Source organism: Ammospiza nelsoni, chromosome 4, assembly GCF_027579445.1.
Source record: "Ammospiza nelsoni isolate bAmmNel1 chromosome 4, bAmmNel1.pri, whole genome shotgun sequence".
NCBI classification, from domain to species: domain Eukaryota; kingdom Metazoa; phylum Chordata; class Aves; order Passeriformes; family Passerellidae; genus Ammospiza; species Ammospiza nelsoni.
In genome coordinates, this window is record NC_080636.1 from 58,803,683 (window position 1) to 58,826,886 (window position 23,204).

The following is a 23,204-nucleotide window of genomic DNA, read 5'->3' on the forward strand; positions in this document are numbered from 1 at the left end:
TCATCCATTCTGATAAAATAATAAAGCATGGTTGTGCAGCGTTGATGGTCACAGGCACAATTAGTTTCATTATCTCAAGCTCTTGAAGCACCTTCACCTGAAAATATGAGGAGACAGAGTGGAACTGAGTGCCCTGTGGATGCTGCAGTACAAACCACCTGATTCTCAGTGCCATTATTAGCCCCACATTTCTTACACTGTTTTGTCATGGCAGGTACAACCACCTACCAAGAGCAACTATCCAGTGGCTGCTGTTCCCCCTACTACAGGATTTTGAGAAGGCACTGTCTCCAGTACATTTCCTCCTCCCAGTAACACATTATCCCAGGAAAGGCCTAGAACACACAAACTCAAATGGAAAAGCAAATAATCAGGCCACCAACACTGTTACTGGCATAACAGTAAGATACTGATAAAAGCAGTGTACTTAAGACTGCTTCTATTTCAGACAGCCATGGTTTAACCCCAGCTGGCAACTAGGCAACACACAGCTGCTCATTCCCTTCTTCCTCCAGCAGGATGGGGAGGAAGAGAACTGGAAGGGTAAAAGTAAGAAAACTCAAGGGATAAGTATGGTTCAATTGAAATAAAATAATAATAGTAATAAAAATTATAATAAAAAGGAAAAGAAAGAAAGAAAGGTTTAAATCCCACAGGTGATGCAAATTCAAACTGCTCACCACATACCAACTGATGCCCAGCCAGCCCCCAAGCAGATGACCCCCACCAACCTTCCCCATGGTTTTACTGCTCAGTATGATGCCACATGGTGCAGAATATCCTTCTGGCCAACTGGGGTCAGCTGTCCTGGCCATGTCTTCCCCCAGTTCCTTGTGAACCCCCAGCCTTCTCACGGGTGGGATGAGGTGAGAAGCAGGAAATGCTGTGATGTGTAAGCCCTGCCCAGCAGTAACTACAACCTCCCTATGTTATCAACACTGGTTCCAGCACAAATCCCAAACAGCCCCATACCAGGTACCATGAAGAAAATGACCTCCATCCCAGCCAAAAGCAGCACACAGACACAGCAAAAGAAAGCTGACACAGGTGTTACCATGGAAGATCTCTCGCACACTGCTTCAGAAATCAGAGCCATGAAGATAAATTGAGCAAACTACATAAATAGCACCGTTTGGTAAAAGTAATCATAGTAAGGAGAGAATCTTCTTTGCTGTCTCTAAGGGATAACTAAACATCAACATCATTACCAGAGTGACTGATAATGAGATCCAGCCTGGTGACCCTAGAGCTCTGCAAACCCCACAACAGGAGAAGAAAAACCAAAATAAATTTCCAATCTCATTTATTTTATTGCTTACACTAAGTAGTAACGGGGAATAAGTGTGCACAAAGAAATCAGTTCAGAATGCAGGGGGTTGATTCCAACTTAGTAAGTTTATCTGAATACCAGGTTGCTTAATGATCTTAAGCCATTAAGTCTTTTTAAAATTGATATGTGCTCTGCATCACAGTGTTGAGACCCAGAGGAAATCAGCTTCTGCAGAGCTCTGCTGTGCTATGGCCTGATTACTTCTTTTATCTATGCAGAGACTGTCCATTCCAATAAATGACCCTGGGACTGCACAATGACCACATCAAGGGTGAGTTTAATTGCTAATACTGACTATAGCACTGTGCAAAAAGTCTTAGCATTGAAGTTGTCTTTGCACTACTTATTACAGACAACAGGGTAGCATACAGTATCAATGTACAACCTCTGGAGCAATTCAAAATAATAACTAGTTACTTTCACCCTTGAACAATAAAAGTAGGTTCAAACCACAGAATTTCTCTGAATTGATGAACTTACTCCTATTGTACCAAATATACTTTTGAGTAACTATTTCAAACAGTAAGTTTGCCTTAAGTACTTGAAGAACTCATTCACAAAGATGCCATAAATATGGTGGTTCTTTAATTTATGCAATTTTCTGTAAGATACCTGATGGAGTTAAATGACTAAGGAATGTTAAGGAATTCCAATGACTAAGAATGTCAAGAACAAGAATGAACTTGAATAAACAAAGAATTAAGCCAAACACCTGACTATGGTTTACTACTATCAATACTGTGTCTTCACTCACATGACTGAAGGATCAAAAGCCTTTTTTTGCCCTGACTTATTTACAAATAGTGCTTTATTTAGACTATCTGGAGATGAATTGTAAATATTTCATCTTTCATACTGCTCATTTCTGGGAGATAGGTAAGATGGGTGAACCATGCATTTACAGTCAAAGACCAAGAGCACTTTCAATCAGGAAGTCAAGTCTAAACACAGGGCACACACCCCATAAAACCAATAAGCAAAGCTGCTTTTATCAGAAATTTAGATAAAGGGTGACCTGACAAATAACACACTTACCATATTCCAGTGAATCACAGCCTGGAATCCTCATTTCACAGTATCTTGATGTCAATAAATCTGGTACCATCAAGTCACATTTAAAGCAAGAAACACCTCAGTCTAGTAATTCTGGGTTTGGAAATTAACTGAATTAAGAATGCAATTAGGTTTTTTAGCTCCTCAAGATGGGTCATCTCAGTCATTTCATCAGCATAGAGGCCTAAATGACTACTTAAAGACAGCAAAGCTATCAAGATTTTGGAACTTGGGCATTAAGAAAAGACTGACTGCAAAACTGTGAACACTCATTTTGATCTGTGATTCTAGTTTGTATCTGTCTCCAACCTCTCAAAGCATTTTTATTTACATAATAAAGTGTTTATTTCACCTCAGGTTTCACTTGATGCACTGGTGAATTAATATCATAAGACCAGCACAGCTTATGAAGTCCCAGTCATATGAAAAGAGACAAGCAGGTCTTTACAAGCAACTTAAAAGGGATTTTTGTCACATCAACTTCAACACCATTGATTTAAATTGATTTGATTTCTACATCAACTTCACTAGCATCTCTGTCTTAATGTTACACCTCACAGAATCATTACAGTGACCTCAAGTCTCTTTTTACCTACTTTCTCTTCTTGCCAGAAGAACTATTAATAGGTTTGCTATTATTTTTTTATTCTTAAAATGTGTCCAAGCATTTGCTCTGTTCTTACACTGGTGAGTCCATACTGTTTCATTTTGCAAGCTGTGGTCTCTAGATTTTGCCTGAAGTCTTCTCTTCTCACTACCACAGTTGAACCTGTTCACTCCCTGTTGATTTTCCCTTTTCATGCAACAGCCAAGCATCTCAAACAGCTTGAAAGGACAGAAGGAGGCAAACTGCAGCACAGAACCCATTATTCCCAAGTTTTGGGCGTCTCACTTTATGTCACATGTTTCCTAAAGTGTGTGAGGAGCAGCTACTCTTTTGCCTAAAATCAACAGTAACTTTTCCAAATTTTCCATTCACAGGCACAGCACATAACAGGTGTGGTCCCCTTATGTTTGCCTTTACAGTCTGTTTTGTACCTTCCAGAAGAAAATTTAAGGTATTTTAAAACCTATTGAAAATTCTACTCACCCACTGAAAATTCCTGCCTAATTAAATATATTGCCATCACATAAAGAGAGGCACAGCATCTGAGATCAGTAGTTTCTTTCAGGATGAGGAAGAGAAGTCCCCCACTGAGGTAGCCCACTAGAATCCCAGTGCTTCAGCATTTTTCACAAGTGTGCAAATGCCCTTGACTTAGATTCCACCACATCCGAGCCTGGTGAACATCACCTCTATTAACTTGCTTCCTGGTGCTGTCAGCTGCTGCTCCCACATCTCTGATGATATTGGATGTAGGTGTCCCAAATCTCATTCTACTGCAATCCTCTACTGGTCATAGCTATGGTCCCTCTGAGTATTTTCTCTTAATTGAGGTCTAATGAGCTGAGATTTCAAATCTCATAACAGCACGCATGCCCAGCCTAAGCTCTGAAGGACTATCCTCAATATTCTGTTCTGTTTTGTTACTAGAAATACTCTTTTTCAACCATTTATGCGGGTTGTGTATTAAGTACTGACATTTGTTTACTTACCACTGTTTACCCTTTGCCTTGTGAGCACTATGATACACTGACATGTGAGCTGAATGAGAGACTGGCTGCACACTGAGGAAAAAGAAACCCTTTTCTACTACCTTATTTGTTTCTGAATTTATTAGGGGAAAAACAAATTTATTGACCATACCATCTCTTCACATCTTCAGAACTCCCACAGTCTACAGCAGAAAATTATACATTTTATTCAATGCCCTATGGTCAACTAAGGCTTTTCTGCACTCTGTAGATATCAAAGACATTGCCATTCATTTTGCCCCTTAGAACAAATTATTGGTTACTGGTTTCAGTTCATACCTAAAATGATCCCTGCAAATCAATTTAAAATGCAAATTTACTCTTTCTTGGTGTAGAAATGCTATTGTGAAGATACATGCCTGGCATTTAATTCCAAGTTTGAAAGTGCTCTTGCTACTGAGAGATTATTCAGTTTAAAAAAAAATTCAAAACACTCACAACTGAGACAAATTCAAATCAAAACTCTGAAATTTGTTTCTTTCCTGTAAGGCATTTCCATGCAGTCTTTCCACCCAACCAGATCTCTCAATTTTCCTATGCTTTTCCATCTTTCATAAATTATAGTGCTCTCAAAACCCCTCAATTTTTAACAGCTAAATGGCTGGTTAATCTCATGAGGCAAAGAAGTTGAAATCAAGAGGTAATTATCTTACCTGTTGTAACACCATGAACAACTCCTTCCTTGGTCCTGGAACCTAAACAAAGAAAAATATTAGGTTGAAAAGGCATATTCTTAAGTGTTGATAAAGACTACAGAGATGATAAAGAGCGATTACATGCAGACTGCATATCACTGCACACAATATCTTCCAAAGTTATTAAGAAATTCAGTCTAAGGGAAGAGGCAAAGCCATCAGTGAAGAACACTGTTCTTTAAACTAATTAGCACATACTGCTGTTTCAAACATAACTGGATGTCTTTTTCCCTACCAGCCCTCTACTTGCCCTTGTCAGGTTCCATAATTTGGCTACATTTCAGGCATTAGTATCCATCTGTGGACTATGATGCTTAACAATGTGCAATTAACAGAGTTTATGGCTCCTAGTTAATCATCTTACCTAGTCTGCCAGAGATAGGATGACATTTTATTTTTCTTACCAACACAGAAATGGCCTTATTTGTAATGCAATTTTTTTGCTGTCATTCAGTATTTGAGACATTATAATTTATACTTCTGACTTTAAATTATAACAGAAGAAAATGCATGAGCAGAAAAATATTAGGGAAAAACAACTTTTTGTCCAAAATTCTTTGCAGCAATACAGTTAAACACAGAAACACAATATAAGCTCATTCATCAATATGTGCCACTTGCTACTAGTGCAAATTTATGCAAGTTTAGCCATGCAGTTCTGGTACTATTAGATTGATTACAAGATTGAAAAGGCTCTTACCCACGGGCAAGAGTAGAATAATCATCCATGATAAAGACAAAGGAAAAAAATACTGCAGCAAGTAAAATGAAATGTTGCTTTAGCTAATGATGAGGTTAAACAGCTGAGAAGTCTTTTTCCCCCTCTTTATTCCAAATTTATCATTAAAAAAAGTTGGTTTTCTCTCACTGAAAAATATTTACCATTGAACAAGAGTTCAAGCGTTTCATTGTAAACAGTTCATGCCTAAGGATCTGTTTTAGGAATTTGGTGCTCAATTTTGTACCACCATGAGACCTGAAGAAACAAAGCACAGCCTGGAATTCAAGCAGATGATGGTCCTGCTGACTTCTACCAACTAAACACCACTGCAGGCTTACAGTGTGTCTACTGGAATACTTAATATCAAGCACATGCTTTTGAAGGCATTGTTAGACCTGGTCAACATCTTGCTCATGTTTTTGAACAGACTCTTTGCAAGCCAAGACATTAAAGACATGGCAACCTGTGAATTAGCAAGCAGCCAGTTCCCTAAGGCCAGAAAGGGATGGATGGTATGACAGAATTCGCTGGGGACCTGTGCAATGCACACTTCTCCAGAGGCACCTATTCCAAGCAGACTCTTACTTCTTACTTGCCCAGACGACACTGCTATAACCACGACTCACACAGAAATGCTGGTCTCTTTAGTGGAAGACGGACTTTTCTTTTAAAAAAGCTCAGCTCACAGACCCATATGGAACGGGGTATGTATAGCCAGCTCCATTAACTGGCAAACAACCAGCTGGTTGGTGTTCCAGAGCCTACAGCATATGTTAGAGCACAAGAGCACTTGCCCCACTGCTGCACACTTGCATGCAAGAAGCTGCTCCTGCCATGGCAGCTACAACAGCATCTAGAAGCACATTAGGAGCTGCCAGAAAAGGCCTATAAATAACAACACTTGAGTTCAGTAGGATGACTTCTGGCTAGCCATGAAGGAAAGCTGGTTGTCCACACTGGTTCCAGGATAAACTAGCTGTCTTTCATCCTGGCATTCCCAAAACACCAACAGTCTTGCTCACTGTACCCTGTATAACAAGGAACAGAGGAATCAGAATAGAGATAACAAAGACCAAGGAACAGGACTCTAACCTAAATCAAGAAGCAATAGTAGTACATGGTAATGCTACTTTTCCTAGCTGTAGTAGACATCTGTGTGAGGGGAGGGGGAACACTCAACTCAATTTTTGGGTTTTTTCCAATTATAAAAAATACCATAGGGTCTCTTCATGATTTATTATCATGGCTATCACTGTGCCAGAACAAAGGAATGTATCAGCAGTTTGCAAATACACTCATCTCTGGACTATTTGAGAGACCAACAGACTACTGACATTGCTTAGTCAGAGCTGGTTACAGACTGGGAGATATAAACCCAAATTAGAGGAAGGGGCAATCTACATTTAAGGAAAACATTTGCTTCCAAGTCCTGAAGCCATTATTCCACCAGACCAACACTGAGTTCCTCAATTACTCTGCTGGCTTTTCTATTACCAAAGGAAAATAAGAACCATTATGAAAAGAGTGGAGGAATTTGGATGGCTTTGCCAAATAGGTCATGACTGCTCTGCTCTACTCTAAGGCCACATGCCAGCACAGGGAGTAGTAAACAACAGTCAGCCACGCTGCTGCTAATAAACTATTCCTTTGTTCTGAGAGCTTATGACACAACAAAAACAACCAGACTGGAATCTTCCATTCTTGAACATTTAACATGCACTCAAGAGTCAACTGAGTAGAAACTCCAGCTCCCTGGAAGCACACACAAGCTCAGCAGACCTCACGAACACTGCATTGCCAGGAGTGTGTGAGGACATCCTCCTTACTCAGTTCTGGTTTCAAAGCGAGTGGGGATTAAATACGGTCACTCACTTCCTCTCTGCCTCACACTAAAAGCTCTTCAAGGCTACAGAAAGATGCAGTTTTATACCTGCAGCATACACAGGACTGCTGAGCCTTAGTCCTTCTTTCTAAACAATGACCAGGCCATTTTTTCACATCAAGAAAGGTCCTGATGCAGTGCTTGAATGAGTTAGAGCACCACCCATTTCAGTCAGCCAATGCTGAAGCCCATTGGCAGAGAAATTTAAGGGGAAAAAAAACCCCAATACTTGAAAGCCTAAAAAACCATTGTAGACTGTATAGAAGGGATCTTGGGTACTTAAAAGGAGGCCAGACAGTGGACTGAGGGAAGGAAGTAGTTCAGCATGGACAAGGAAAAAAAACAAACCTGAATTAATCCTCCAATACACTGCTCTCCTACATGGCTCTAAGTTCCTCCCTTTGCTAAGAGAAATTTTCTTTGTGCCAAAAAAGTGCTAAAATCAAAACAAGAATAAAAATTTGTTCTCTGATTTTTATGGATTCCCACAACAATGACCACATTTCATCCCAAACAGCAGCTGTTAATAGAACCAGGTAGTTAAGAGCAGAAACATCCAGATGCTTTCCACATTTACTTGAATTGCACTGATTTCAGTGGGAAGCCACATCACCTAGGGGATCTGGACCAAAAACTTTGCATCTTCTTAAGTCTCCAGCAGCAATTGGAGGCTGAATGTTATGAAACTGAAAATGATTAACAGGTCCCACTCAGCCCAGTGTTGTTAGGTTCTTTTTTTGCAAGATGTCAGGCAGCTTTCACAGTAAAATCTGGCTGTGAATCTCAAATCTAAAAACCCAACTATAGAAAAAGGGAGTGAAAAGTCTCCACAAGCTCTAATGAATTGTGCTGCTCCTCTCCTCTGCTCATAGAGGGGCTTCACCACCTTTGGCACTGCAGTCATTATCAGCCTGCAGAACCAAAGCTGACCACGCTGGCCTCTGCTCATGCTGCACAGGGGAAGAGACACCCCTGCTTGGGAAGTAGGGAGAAACACCCAGCTCCTCCTTTCCCTATCTGAACTTGTTGAGACATCCTGCCTGTAAGGGCAAGCACACAGCTGGGCACAAGCTGGCAGAGCTTCCAACCAAAGGCTCTTGCCTCCTGAAAAGGAGACACCTGGTGGGAGAAGGATCCTCCACCATTACCACAGTCACATACACAGGCCCCTACCATGGCTCATAGCTCTGCAGTCCCCAGTAACTAAAGTTCTTGCACAAAATGGCAAGCCTGCCCTCCAAAGTTCAACCTCAGCAAAAGCATTTCTGAAGACAACAGGAAATCTGTTGCCTTTAGGAACACAACTAGGTTCAAATGTTATTATGGTCCGGAGAACAGGTCAGAAACAAAGATTAATTTAGCACACAATGCAGGTTTCTAATACAAAGAAATCAATGACCCCAGAAGGACGGCCAGGACTACAAGAAAACAGAATAAAACAAAGTCCTACCTCTGGAAAATAATTCCAACATCAAGCACAATATACAGTGGAAGAACATCTATTTTGCGGTCTTGAAAATGAGCAGATGCTCATTTTAAAATAGAATCATCCTACAATTAGTGTTCAAAATTACTGCCATCCCTGTTGGCAAGAGCACTGAGCTTTGCTATGGCTTAAAAGGGAGGGAAGTATATTCCAAATGAGTAGTCCACACTATCTGGAGCAGAAATAATTTCTTACAGACTGGCACTAGGCTGCAAGAGGGAATCCAAAAAAGGCACTGGAATACCAGAGACCTCAGTACCCTCATTGAAAAGAAATGCCTCTGGTTTTCAGCTCTGTTTAACTTCTCTCTGTTATGTGAGCACATCTCCCTCAGTACACACAGTGCCCATTACAGAACTGACCTGCTACAAAATCAACAGAACAGAAATGACCTACAGAAAAGGGTATCTTTTCCCCCTCCATTCTTTTATAGACTAGTTTTATTTGATGAATAAGAGAAACAGATCCATAATCATTTTTTTATAAATAACCACTTACTCATAGTCTTGGCAGATTGTTTTTCTGTGAATTTTTCATGACAGCATTTGCAAGACACGCTTCTAAAGCCCAACACTTGCTAAATGAAGATGACTATCCTGCATGAAAGCACCACGCAGGGATTTGAAAATAATTTTATCGCAGGCTCTGTGCAAGACTTGTTTGGCCTAGAATAAGACACTAACAACTGCTTTGCTACCTTGGGGTCTACCTGCCCTACCTCATTGACTGCAGAGACTCTTCCTTGAGAAGTGGTGGAAAATATTTGCCATGAATTTGCAACAGTAATTACATAACATGAAAATAATTTCAGATGACACTTGGCCATATATAATGTTAAATCAACATACCAAGCAGTCTGCATGTCTACTACTCAACTCCTGAGCTAACCTCTCAAGTGTCTTCTCCTGAAATCCTGTTCAAGTCCCAGATGCTCTACAGAATGTTGTGAAGCTACCTTCACCTCCAGCTTTTACATTTTTTCATATTTATTTTTACTGCACCAACTACCCCTTCTGCCTTGATCTGGCAAACCTCTTGCATGGAGTGCAACCCAATGACCTGTAAGACACTTGGCTTCAAGAACCAGAGCTCAGGAAGGCACAAATCTCCTCTTGTTTCTCTTGCAATGGTCTCCCATTAGTAATCACATATTTTTTTTCTGCAGAAGAATGGGCCTGATGAGGATCCAGCTGTGAATGTTGGGGTGCACCAGCCAGCAGAGTGCTCTCTGCTGCCCACCTACCCACATAGAGGACTCCCTCTTTCGTCTTTCCTGCTGCCTCTGCCACACCCTGCTTGGTCTTTTCTGCTGCTGCTACGACTCCTTCCTTTGCCTTGGAAAGCCCTTTCATGAACACATCCATGGCTGAAGACTTTCTTCACACAGCTCTAGAGAAAAAAAAAAAAAAAACAGTACACACTTTCAGTAAGGTTTTTTCAGCTTTTTATGCCAGAAAGGGGGAAAAAAATACTCCAACTGAATGGGATCACAATTATTTTTAAATTATATTACTCATACCCCCAAATTGTATAGCTATAGGAAACAGATATCCTATTGCCACAGAATCCTATGAGAGGTTGCCAATAATGCAGGTCTGATTGCAAGATAGTTCCATCGAGGGAAGTACCTTCCTTGCCTATCAATTCTCCCAAAGGACAGTTCTGTTCATGTGCTGAATGCAAGATTTAGTCCTGTGATTTGATGATACTCCACCTCTCATCCAGAGAAAAAAGCCAACTTAGATAAATATCAGCAAGTTAAAAAAACAAACAAACAGACTAAACTGAAAACCAAAACCTCCCATAGGTGACAAATGTTCACTTGTAAGAAAATGCCATTACAACTCAGGTCTGGATAAAATAAAAACTGCTGCATTTCCATTAGTCCAGCATTTTACACACAGTCCACATCATTCTTTTGGAAATCGAGTTTTCCTGAATGGGTTCCTTGCATGCATCACAAATGAGAAAACATTTTACTGAAAAGCAAAAGCAAGAACACAGGATTTTAAAAGCATTGTACTAAAGCTACCAAGAGAGTCCTCTGGCAGCAATACAACCCAGGGCTACACCGAAACCACTGAAATAGTAATTAAAACCCAGAATCAGCATCCCTTCAACAAATCCATTATCAGTAGTCCTTTCTTTTCCTCCACCCACACAGACAGAAGCGCTGCCTCTTATCTTCTCTCCTTCGCCAGAGGCTGAGTAGGAGGAATGGATGTCTAGGAAGGCATCTGGGCTGTCGCAGCTTTCCACTAACTCGTGACGAGCGTGCGAAGGCAGGCAGCGCAGCGTTCGCGCTCCAGCCAGCCTGCCCACGGTACCTGCGGCCCGGGGATGGCGGAGGGGCTGCGAGCCTCACACACGCACACACAGCGCCGGGGGAGGCATTGGGCTCCTCCAGCGGCGGGGTCCCAAGAGCCGTCCCCGGGGCAGCGCCACGACCAGCTGCGGGGGCACCGGGATCCAATAACACACCCCAATAACACCTGCAGAGGGAGCAGGGCGTCGCGCCCATGTATATGCAGGAGGATATGTAGCTATACATGCACAAACATACGAATACATGCACACAGCGAGGCACCTACCGAGGAAAGCAGAGCGGTGCGACCATATGGGCACCGCCGGGCTCCCGCGGACACGCCGTCGGCACACGGCGGACACGGCGCCCGGCTTCTCCTCCCTCCCCTGCCCGCACGGAACGTTCAACAGGGTACGGTACCTCTATCCAGCTGTCTCTGGAGTCAGAGACACACACCTATCATTCCGTGCAGGCACACACACCCAGCCCGCCCCGAGCGGCCCCGCCCTGCCCGCACTCACCGCCGGCTCCTCCGCCACCGGCGAGCACCCGTTGTTGCGAGCGGGCGGGCGGGCTGCGGGCGAGGCGCGGAGCGGCCCCTGCTCAGCACATGCCGAGGCGCGGAGCCGGCCGGCTCTGCTGGCACCACCCCGGCGGCAGCCCCGCAGGCGGGGGGCGGGAAGGCAGCGCCGCGGCAGGGAGGAGCGGTAGCTCCTGCTCCCAGCGCAGCCCCCTGCTATGCCCACCCTATCACGGCCTCCGCGGCGGGGGGTGGGAGGCGTGATTAACTCGGAGCACCTGTTTGCTGGGCCCAAACCGAGGGAGAAGCGAGGGTAGAAGGCGTGCCAAGGGACCGGTTCCCGCTGCGACTCGGCACAGTCACCACTCCCTCCAAAGGCTGGAGCGCCTCGTCTTAGGAGTGTACGGAGGCTGATGATGCGGCACAGCCCTGAGTCACTTCGCCAAAGCCTTAGAGAATCTCCCCCAGCTTCTAATTCTTTTTCATCTACTTCCCAGTCTTCAACCCTGAATGACTGCAGCTCAATGTCACCGTTCTCACAAGATTCATGATCCCAGCTCATTTCAAGCACGGGAGGTGGTGCTCTTGTAGGTGTAATTGGAGTCTTAATTCAATTGCACACACACGAGAGTTTTCATCCCCAATGAAGAGCAGTAGGGCCAGACTTACCCAACCCTTACACCGCTGCTGGCATCCTCCACCATGGCCACTGCCACCCGAATCTTAAACTCAGGCAGAGAAGTCACTTTCCCCCCAGAAAGGGAAACCTACCAAACTTCTCTATTTTGGTCACAGAATTTAGGCATGAAAAGCCAAGACCAGTGGGAGACAAGGCACTAGAACAGATGGACCTTCAGCTTCAGTACATCAATTCAAATCATGCAAGACTCACAGAAACAGCTTGGGTTTTATTGCACTCCAAAAGGAGAAACAGAACATGGCATAGATGAGATACAAGGTTGTGAGCTGCAAGGAGCATCTTGCATCCATTGTCCCTTGGAGATAGCTGATGCATCCCTGGTTTTGTTTTCATGCTGAACATGTAGTGCAGGGTCTTTCTCTTGTCAGGTTTCTTTGTAAGTAATATTTCTGTATTGTTTGGTAAACTTTCTTTTGCTTCATTCTACTAGTATTTTTAATCAACCAAGCATTAGGCAACAGATTTACTTCTTTGTGTAAGAATGTTCAGACTAGCAACACAAATAATTTTCTCATAATTCTGCCCTCCAGAAAACCTTTAAAAAAAGCCCAGAAATTAAATTACACACGGTACCTCACCTCATTCATCATGTGCAGCACATCTGTAGTTAGTAGTGCAACAGCTAGTTGTGGTTTTTCTATTTTCTTCCTATTTTGGGGAGAGGACAATAGGTACAGTTCCAGACAGTAAATAAAATAATATTCTTTGCACATGTTAACTGGCCCAATTTATGTATCTTAGTATGTAAATTGGCTCATTGAAAACCCTTCTCAGTCGTTCTCTACTACCCTGAGCAGTAAACTTAGACCCCAAATTAGAATTAAAGTCAATCTTGCACTCCTTATGTAAGTATTATCTTCCAGATTTAAAGAAGGCTTTTGTTTTTCCAGCATGCAAGTGACTGTGAGTATGAAATGTTGCTTTTTATTATGCTGATATAAATCTGGATATACTTATTGTATTTATTTGTTAGGAGAAACAGATAATCCAGTATGATAAACAACCTTGTGCATTTATAGCTCTGTTTCTGAAAACTTTACGAAGAAGAGCTCAGATATTTGCAACTCCTAGGTTTTGTAAGCATTCTTTTTTTGCCTTATGTTTATCAAAGGCAGGCATTATGTTCTGCTGTTAAACAAAGTAACAGCTTGTCCTTTAGCAAAATCATGCAGCTAGAAATAGAGAGGTAAAAGCAAGAGGGATCAGTTGCCACAGCAGAAGTAAAGCTTAAAATTTCAGCTGTAGTATTCAAACTAGGCAGCTGTTAAATTCCAAATCATTGGATAAGAGGCACAGTAAGAATAAAACAGAGTACAAATGTTGACACAAGAAATTCTTCATTCTGAAAATGAATGGGACTTAGGTGGAAACCAGAATTAAATGTGGTAGAGAATGGACATTGTATCTCCAAGGCAATTGCTATTTAAACCACATTGTCTACAACAGCTGGCTGGGGCTGTTTTTAGGTTGTCTCTTCAGTACTATTAGTATCACAGTAAGTTCTCCCCTGAAGCCTTTTCTGTCTGAAGAAAGGATAGTAGCAAACAGATTGCCCACTGATCACATTTAAAACAAATCTTTATTTAATGACACTGTTTACTTCACATGAGGATCTAGAGCAAAAATCAATTAAGTAGTACTCAAATCTTCTTTACTTTATCTTGCCTTGCAGGCTAACTTATTGGTTTAGTTGCTAGTGATCAAGTACATCTACTTTATCACTATGAAAAGGACAATTATGGACAATTGAAAAAGACTGCAGAGGAAAATTGATCTGCATTTACTGGTTTTGGGTTACTGACTCACACAGGCTCCCTGTGTTACCACAGAACTGAGGACAGGTTCCTTTGAACACCTGAAAGCTGCAGTATGAAGGGAAGCTGGCTTAGGGCACTATATTCACAGTTCACACTGATTACTCCAATTCAAGGCTCTTCTACTGATGGCAGCTAATCTGAAAATGGTATTAATTGAATAAATACATGTGAGAGACTCTGAACACTTTATGCACATATAGTGCAGTGTTTGGATTTCTTACAGAACAGTTTACTATGTCGATTGCTTTAGAGGCAACTGGGAGTTCAGATCAGTTTCCTGGACTCTTACATCACAATGCTTGCATTTCTATTCCCACCCAGCTCCGTCTGTGAACCATTGCTGTCTTTACAGACCATGCTGTAACTACCTGTGTGCATAGCTCCTTTCTGAGAACTCAAAAATATGCTCAATTAAAAAAAAAAAAAAAGGTGAAGAAGACCTTTGCTTATAGGCAAGCCTGAGATTTAGCAAACCATTATCTTTTTCTTATGCTCATAAGTGTTGTAGTTTAACACCCCAGAGCATGCATGGTGTTCCCATGATGTTTACCCAACTGAAAGGTAAGCACATGTATTAAAGCCTTCATACAATCAAGATGCAACTCATATCAGAGTTAATTTCCCAGCGGAAGCATTTGGTTTATTAATTTAAAATTAGTATGTGTTATTATGCAGCAGTCCCATTGCAAAGTTTCTGTTTGTGTACTGTTTTGATAGATATAGTTCTGAGTGCTTAATATGGGCTGGGCTATTGGATGTTCACTGCCATGCAGCCATTGCCAAGAGATACAGATGGAACTGATCAAAAAGCTTTAATTTATACAGAAATATATGACATCTATATTTTGTATTGGAGTACTTGGAGGAATGTTCACACCTACGTGAACAGATGTATATTGTATTTGCAGGGTTCCCATACAAGGGAAGGAATGATGCATCTGACTCCAAACACATTCCATATGAGCAAAACAGAGGAGAAGCAACGAAATAATATTGTTTTCATTTTTCTCTGAGGCTTCTCAGCTTCCCAGGAGAAGCATCCTAGGCAAAGGGATTTTTCCAGAAAATATGACTGTGACCAATGTACAGGAAGACTGATGTATGTTTCTCATCTGGTGGATTTCAGTTCAGCTATACTGATCTTGACACCAGACAGAAGGGTCTCACAGCTTTATACCACCTCTGTTACAGGCAGAACCTGCCAGACCTTTACCTCTCCTTCACTTGCAGTCAATGGTGAAGTTACAGAGCCATCACAGCTTTCATAAACAATGGTAACATTTCATTAATGAATTAAATTAATTAACCTCTCTGGGCTAGAAATTCAGTCCTGAAGGGCACAGAAACCACTGTCTGTTGCACGTGGAACCTTTAGCAAAGCTTTACTCTGAAAAGCCGTATCTTGAGTGCCAAGGAAGCCATCTGGCCGCATGTTCCTACTCAGAGACAGCCAGTAGGTCAGACGAGGCTGACCTAAAGGTGCCTGACAAAAGCAGTGTTGATTATTCTTTAAGATATTTCCCACAGAATTACTGAATATGCTGATTTGGAAGGGGCCTCATTGGGTCCTTCTCTTAGCCCTGCACAGGAACATCCCCAAGAGTCACACCATGTGCCTGAGAACATTGTCTAAACGCTTCCTGAACTCTGTCAAACTTGGTGCTGTGACCACTTTCGTGGGGAGCCTGTTCCAGTGCCAAACCCCTCTGTGGCTGAAGACCCTTTTTCCTAATATCCAGCCTAAATCTCCCTGATACAGCTTCAGGCCATTCCCTCAGTGCTATTACAGGTCACCAGAGAGGAGAGATCAGTGTTTTACCCCTGCTCTTCTTATCACAAGAAAGTTGTAGACTGTAACAAGATTTCACCTCAGTCTCCTTTCCTCCAGACTGAACAGGCCAAGTTGCATAGCACCAATAAATTGATTTTACCTGAAAGAAACAATCACCTTCCTCACATGTGATGCAGTGTGCTATCAGCACCTCATATAACTGAAAATGCTAATTCTAAAAAAGTGAAATCACCAAGCCAGAGTCAGGTCTGATGCCTGTCCTGTCCCAAGTTCTGTTTGATTGAGAAGCCAGCACCAGATGTCTCCAAGGTCAAAGATAAGGCAGCATGTTCTAAAGTAGCCTGCTGCAAACATAGGCATCTGAGCCAGTGCAGGCACAGCACATTAATTACCTGCATGGCAGCATTTCTCTAGGGGTGCACCATGAAGGCAGCAGCTTTAATTAGATACTACAGTTAGTTACCAAAAAACTGTTTGAACAGGTGGAAAACCCAAACAGGAGCATATTTCATTCTATCAAACTGTCTTCTTTCTGTAATTCCTAAAGGAAAGAAGACATCACATAAAGGAAAAGTGGTGGTTTTCATTCAGGTATTAACCCACAGGGAAAACCTGAAGTCTTATCTGGCAACACATGATTCTCTTCTCATTTCTCTAATTCCTATGTTCTAGCTTCCCAGCCAAGTTGTCCCTTGGATATTTTTGCTGGTGCCACTCCAATTACCATAAACTCATAACACCATTATCAGCTGCCAGCACTTTTTTTGTTTCACCAGCCACTGGTCCAATTCAATTCCCATTCATGCTGACATTAAACCAGAGATTGACTCAGGGGAACCAAAAATAGCAAAGGAAATATCACTATAAGCACAGTATTATCCGTTCTGGTTTCTTTGGCTCCTTTATTTATTATATGGAATCACTTATTGGAATCCTATTCCAGTGAAATCTCCAACCCACAGGCAACCTTCTTGTTGATGTTTGTTTTACCACAAAACATCAAGGAACTTTTCTTGATCTAAAATTCTCAATTTTAAGGCAACACTCTGGGCTATTAACATTTATCTATATGGAAGAGTGAGCAGGGCATGGAATAACAGTGGGGAGCCATTTCAGATTTCTTCACAAGGGGATGTATGCTCAGGCTTGGGCAATGTAGACAATAGGGAAAAAATTACTTTTCCTCGTAATCACACACAAAATAAATGTACTTGCAAATTTAATTTAAATTACCATTTCGGTTACAGCCTCAAGCTCAAATCTTGGGGAAAAAACTCTACCCTAGAAACATTTAATTTCTGTTATGCTCTCCAATTTGTTTCAATTCACAGGCAGTTTGAAGCATTCACATTTGCAGTGATGCCCAAGAGGCAGGAGAAAAAGACTCAAAACATCACTTGAGTAAGAGACAAGGCAGTTAGGTGTTGAAAGCGAAGGAAGCCAACCCACCTTGTTGTTGATCAGCATTGACTTCCATTTATTGATTAAATCAGCCACTTTATATAACAGTGTTAATTAACTTCATGCATATTGCAAAATTCAAGCTCACGATAGGTTACAGAGAAAACTCTAACCCCTCCTTTTGTTTTACAATACCTGTGGGTTGTTTATTGAAAACAGGACCAGCGTTCTCACTGTGATATGAAAAGTTCTCAAAACCTTCATATCTGTTCCCAGAGCAGCTATCTGTTCCCAGAGAGCCCAAGCACAGAATGTTTTGCCTGTTATGGGAAGACTGTCTGAGAATCTTATTGTTTATAGAAAAAGGTGTCTGAGAACCTAGTTATTTACAAAATCAAGCCTGGGAACTGAACCAGGCTCTCCACAGTTAGGTAAGGGACAAAGGGAAGACTAAGCAGCAAACAGGGTGACAGTGGTCAAAATTAAAGGCCACAGTCAAACCCAAGTGAAATTTGTGTAGGTATCTCAATGAGGGGTTTGTCGACAAAGAAATTGCAGGTTGTCAGTGAGCTAAGTAGAGATTTCTGGACAATGACTTTTCATCTGTGAAGATTTCCTTTTGTGTTTTGAAATATAGATGTAGAATTTGTGCAGAATTAGTGTCTCAGAAATTTACCTTCTTCTCATGGTACCAATCTACACGAAGTATTCAAAATATTTAAGTTAAATTCTTTTCCCCTATCAATAATTTTGGCATTCACTTCACTCATACCTGCTGATGAGTGCCCCACGGGGTTTGATCTTTTATAGCCATAATCAGACAATTTTCTTGGCTCAAAGGGGCTTATTATCTTGGTTTCACGACAAGACACCAATAGGGGAATAAAGCACAGATGAAGAATTTCAGAAGTAGTGAGAATGAAACAGGTGAACCATTCACAGTAACCCATAGTCACAGATCACTGCCTTTCTAGGTACTAACTGCCCTGTGAAATGAGAATTTGACATTTCTGTAGCAGTAAATTCTTTGTACTAGTGGTATATACTCATCAATAATATCTTCTGCTGGCATCCTCATAACCACGTTACCAGGTGCTTATGTAGTTTCCTTCAAAAATTAAACTCTTTCAGAGCTACTTGAAATGGGCATAAATCAGAATTTCCTCTTGCAATCCATGACTCAAATGCAAATTTCATTATTCCATGACTAATCAGAATGCTCTGGTGAAGAAAGGCATTGCCAATCATCAGCAAAGTTGAGTTTCAACTGAAATATGTTTCATTACATGCATTTGAAATGAACATTCAATTTCCTAAATGAACTTGAATGTTCTTCACTTAAAATTGTTGTGCTGAACACCTTAAAGAAATGTTGAGTATTATATATTCATTTAGTGATTTTAAAAGGTTGTGTTTCAGTCACTGCTACTGCTGTCTGTTGTGAGTAATATAGCATTTATTCTGCAGGGGTCATCTGTGCTGCAAAGTACTAGCAGCATGAATGAGAAAATGAGACCTTGACACTTCATTAAGCCATCTCAGTCTGAGAACAGCCTTTTCAGTCTCTAACATTGTTCATAAGTCAGCTGTGTTGCTCCCATCCAGTATCTTTTCATCACCATGTTACAGTTTTGCAGTTTTGAAATATCTAGTGTGTAGTCACCAAAACCAATCCTCTCCTATTTCTTACTTCAGTGATCTCCATTTGACTTTACCTGTCTGATTTGGGCTACCATTTAGACCAGCTCTGTGGAAGACTGATTCCTCACAGGCACCACAGAACTAACTTTGTATATAGATGCTGAGTCAGCCAAAGCAATGAGAGATGAATCTATCTTGTCGCTGTCTCAAAAGATCAAAACATTCAAACAGATAGGTATTTATAAAATAAACCAAATTTTCTAGTGAAGTCAGCTTAGATCAGACCAACTAATTAGCCCAACTGAAAATAAAAATATTTATACCTGACTTTGTCCCACATTGCCATGTTCTGGCAGCAGCTTTTGCTTCCAGACCAGCTCATTATCTTGCAGCAAGCAAGCCCTGCATGTTTTCCTTTGGTCCTGGAAAAGTCCTTCAGCCCCACCTGAGGCCAGGGAGCTGCTCTCTGCTTTTCAGTGCCATTCCACAAGCTCTGTGAGCTGTAGGCTTTGGCTGCAGGTGGTGCTGTGTGGCCCTGTCATAGGACCTTCCCTCCCTTACCACTCCATCAAAGAGGTTACAGTCTCTTCCTGCCTTCTAGGAAGTCTTCCTGATCCAGTCTTAGGCCATTTCTCATCACCCTCTTAAGCTATCTTGAGATCCAAAATATTTGTTCATTTAAATGTCACACCCTGTTCAGACAGAGCTTTGTTGCAGAGACACAGCTGTGTCACACACCCTTGTAAATCTGGAGATACTTCATACCTCAGATATTGAACTGAAATCCCGTGCTGAAGATGGTGATGGTCCAAGCATGTAGAAAACAGATGACATTTTAGCATTGAGCATTAACCCAAGTGCTAGTGGTACAGTCTGAGACTTTTTTCATCTGCTGTTGTGATTACAGATTTCAGACAGACAGCCTACATATGACAGAGGGAGAAAAGTGTAAGCACCAGAGCTGCTTGAAAGAAGGGAGGAATGCATTTAGTATTCATTGTAGAAACAGCAGAATAGTGTTAATCAATAGACAAGCAGGATCCTGTTGCAGTATTCCTTTGCAGTTGTAAGTAGAGAGAAAGATATTTCTTACAATAAAACCCTATCTGTGTATGTCCACAAAGACAGGCTTATTTCTTCTAGCTGAAAATATGGTGAGGATCAAATGTGTTTCTCTCAACATGTCTGCATAGGCACATGTAGGAAGACCTCAGGCTGCTGGAGGACAGTGAGATTGTTCTGGGAGGCTGTAATAGCATAACTCAGCTCTGCTGAGAAGCTCAGTGTGATGTACAGCTCCCAGTTGAAATAATGCATGGAAACAAAAGAGCCCTCTCTAGCCAAGGGAATGCTGCCTTCACAGGCTTAGCTGCCTTGTCTGTGTTGCTGCAGCTTCTGTAAAAATCTTAGTGACTCTCATTTATAGAGTAGATCAATACTTCAGCTTGCATGCTTCCTGCATGCTTAGTGTTGCCAAGCTTTGCCTTGTTCTGTGGTTAAAGATTGGTGATCAGCTTATCACTGTGCAGCCACTCACTCACTCCCCCACAGTGGGATGGGAGAAGAATCGGAAGGGTAAAAGTACAAAAATGTGTGGGTTGGAATAAAGACACTTTAATAGGTAAAGGAAAAGCTGCACAAGCAAGCAAAACACACTAGGGAATTAATTCACTAGCTCCCATCTACAAGCAGGTGTTCAGACATTTTTGAGGAAAGCAGGGCTCCATCACATGTTATGGGTACTTGGAAGGTGAAATGACATAATTAGGAATGTACCCCCTTCCTTCTTCTTTCCCAAGATTTTATTGCAGAACATGGCACCATGTGGTATGGAGTACCCTTTGGGACTGTTGTGTTCAGCTGTGCCAGTGTGTCCCCTCCCAACTCCTCATGCAGCCCCAGCCTCTTTGGGGTGTGTGAGGGGCAGAAAAGGCCTTGATGCTGTGTAAGAGCTGCTCAGAAATAACTAAAACATCCCTGTGTAATCAGCCCTGTTTCTAGCACAAATCAAAAACCTATCCTTATACAAGCTACTGTGAAGAAATTTAACTTTATCCCAGACAAACCAGTACACTTAATTTTGGTTGAATGGCTTTTAGTGTGGTTTGCAATCTTCCAGACTTTCTTCTAAACATGTGAGCAGCCATTAACATTAGAAGCTCAACTCTACATGTGTTTCTCTGAGATGGTCTGCTGTGCCACTAGCTCCCCTATCCTGTTATACTTTGTGAGTTACAACTTTGTCTCTCTCTCTTTTAGACTCACACAGGGGAGCACGAAGAGCATGTCATTATGTTGTGGTTGAAGAAGAGGTTCAGTAACTCAAGCAGATTCATCAAGTGTTTCCTCCAAAGGATGAACACATCTCTGTATTTGACCTTTTGCTATATTCTTTCCAGTTTTTAGATACTGAACTCTCTAGGCAGCCAGGATGTGTTGAGCTCAGTGAGAATTAGTCTTTGATGAAAATTTCTGTGGGTTCCTTCTTCTGTTACCTTAACAACCAGTATATGTGCCTCTCAAGTTACATCTTCATCTGAAGTGCCTCCTTCTTCCACTTAGTTTTCCACTCTGAATATTCACTGAAAAATTATGCTGGAAATCAAATATTACGCAGAATTTGTATATTCCCGTGTCCAGGTTTTCCCACAGTAATTGAAATTGTCAGATAGCAAACAACTCTCCTGTCAGATTGTGTGGGTTTTTTCTTTTTAAATTTACCCCAATCAAAAAGGATAACTTCTTGTTTAAGCTATTGAACACCAAAGCAGAACTAATAAGAAGTACTCAATTTCCTCCTAAGAAAAGATTCTGTCACATTGTACATTAACATGGTGCTAGTTTCAGTGGAGGACTGAAGATTTTTTATATTTTTTTAAAAATTCAACTTTTTAAAAAAATTCAACAGTATACTTCAATAGGATACATCCTTAAGGCTTAAAAATTTTTATGTTCCAGTAATTATTTTATGGTGATCTGCCTATATGAAATAATTTCTCTGTATGGGAACACTGGTAGTTCAGACTCCTCAATTTAATGGTGTATATCAGCATGTTCTTAAATTTGAAGTATGCACAGCAGCAAGCCAGACTTCACACATATTTAATGCTCAATTTATAGGCAAGAGTCCTGACATTACTGATCATACTTTATACATTTTCTATAAATTATTATCTCTAGGACTTTTAAATTGTTGTAATACTAAGTTTTCCTTAAAGTCTATCATAAATGCACTTTGAGGATGTAACTTGTTTCATGGATGTTAGATTTTCCTTCAGTATCATGTGCACATGTTCTGTGCTAGTAATCCTTTTCTGGCAAATCAGTTCCCCAAAGTCATCACACAAAAATGTCTTGCAATGATATTACTTTTAAAAGTTGTGCTTCAAACTTGTTAAGGTTTCAATCAAAGAAAGGACTTAACCTTTTTTGAAGTACAAGTTCAAACACACTCTATCAAGTAAAAAAATAATAGACTTGCAATCCATTTGAAATGTGTTTCAAGGTTTAAACAGGGAGGGTAAAACCAACCCAACCATAACCCAAAACATTTTTTATGGTTTTTTTTCTTTTTTTTTTTTGACAATTTCTTCTCTACACCTATAAGAGAGTAGATTGAGATTTTTGTCTTCAATGTCATTTCCATGAATTTGTATGGAACTTGCATTTATGGCAGGAAGTGTGCCTTAAGATTGTATAGTTCAGGTATATACCTGACCCTTTTCTGCTTATTGAGTTGAACTCTTTAAATGTTTCTGAGCATCTTGCAAGAAAAGCACAGATTACAAAAACAAATGTCATTAACCTCGTCCTGTATTGGTGAATACAACAAATTCCTCCTGTTTGTTCCTGTGCTTCATGCTTTAGTGTAAGGACACCTCAGCTGGGCTGCTGGCTGTGTCACCTTTTTAGAGAAGCACCCCTTAATTCCCTTATTTCCCTGGTGTTTCCCTGTTGGCATTTTTTGTTTCCCTGTTGGTTCTTTACCTAAGGAATGCCTTACTCATCCCTGTAAGACTGGAAGAGTGCTCCAGTGTGGCTCTCACATTGCAGAGTCCCTGGCAGAGGGGTCTCTCTGGTACCCTGTCCCTCTAACCTTTGCATATCACCCCAGGAACAGCCCTGACATTGTTGTGTGCCACTTCTGTCACTCCCCTAGCACATATACTTTAAAGCTCTGCCAATTCCTGCTGGTTCCTGAGCAAAGACTGTCCTCTCTTGCTGAG

General features: G+C 41.3%; 1 protein-coding gene across 2 annotated transcripts in view; it reads right to left on the reverse strand.

Annotated features, from left to right (window-relative positions):
* The window catches only part of SNCA (synuclein alpha), a 63,912-nt gene extending 52,041 nt beyond the window's left edge, over nucleotides 1-11,871 (reverse strand). Inside the window, exons 1-3 of one of the 2 annotated variants that reach the window (XM_059470276.1) lie at nucleotides 11,629-11,871; nucleotides 10,046-10,191; nucleotides 4,672-4,713 (exon numbers count right to left, since the gene is read on the reverse strand). In XM_059470276.1, the coding sequence (XP_059326259.1) occupies nucleotides 4,672-4,713; nucleotides 10,046-10,166 (163 nt within the window). In that variant the 5' untranslated portion in view covers nucleotides 10,167-10,191; nucleotides 11,629-11,871. Of the gene's footprint in view, nucleotides 1-4,671; nucleotides 4,714-10,045; nucleotides 10,192-11,393; nucleotides 11,588-11,628 lie in introns of those variants that run through there. The other variant, XM_059470277.1, reaches the window with a different exon arrangement.
* Nucleotides 11,872-23,204: the final 11,333 nt, after the last annotated feature.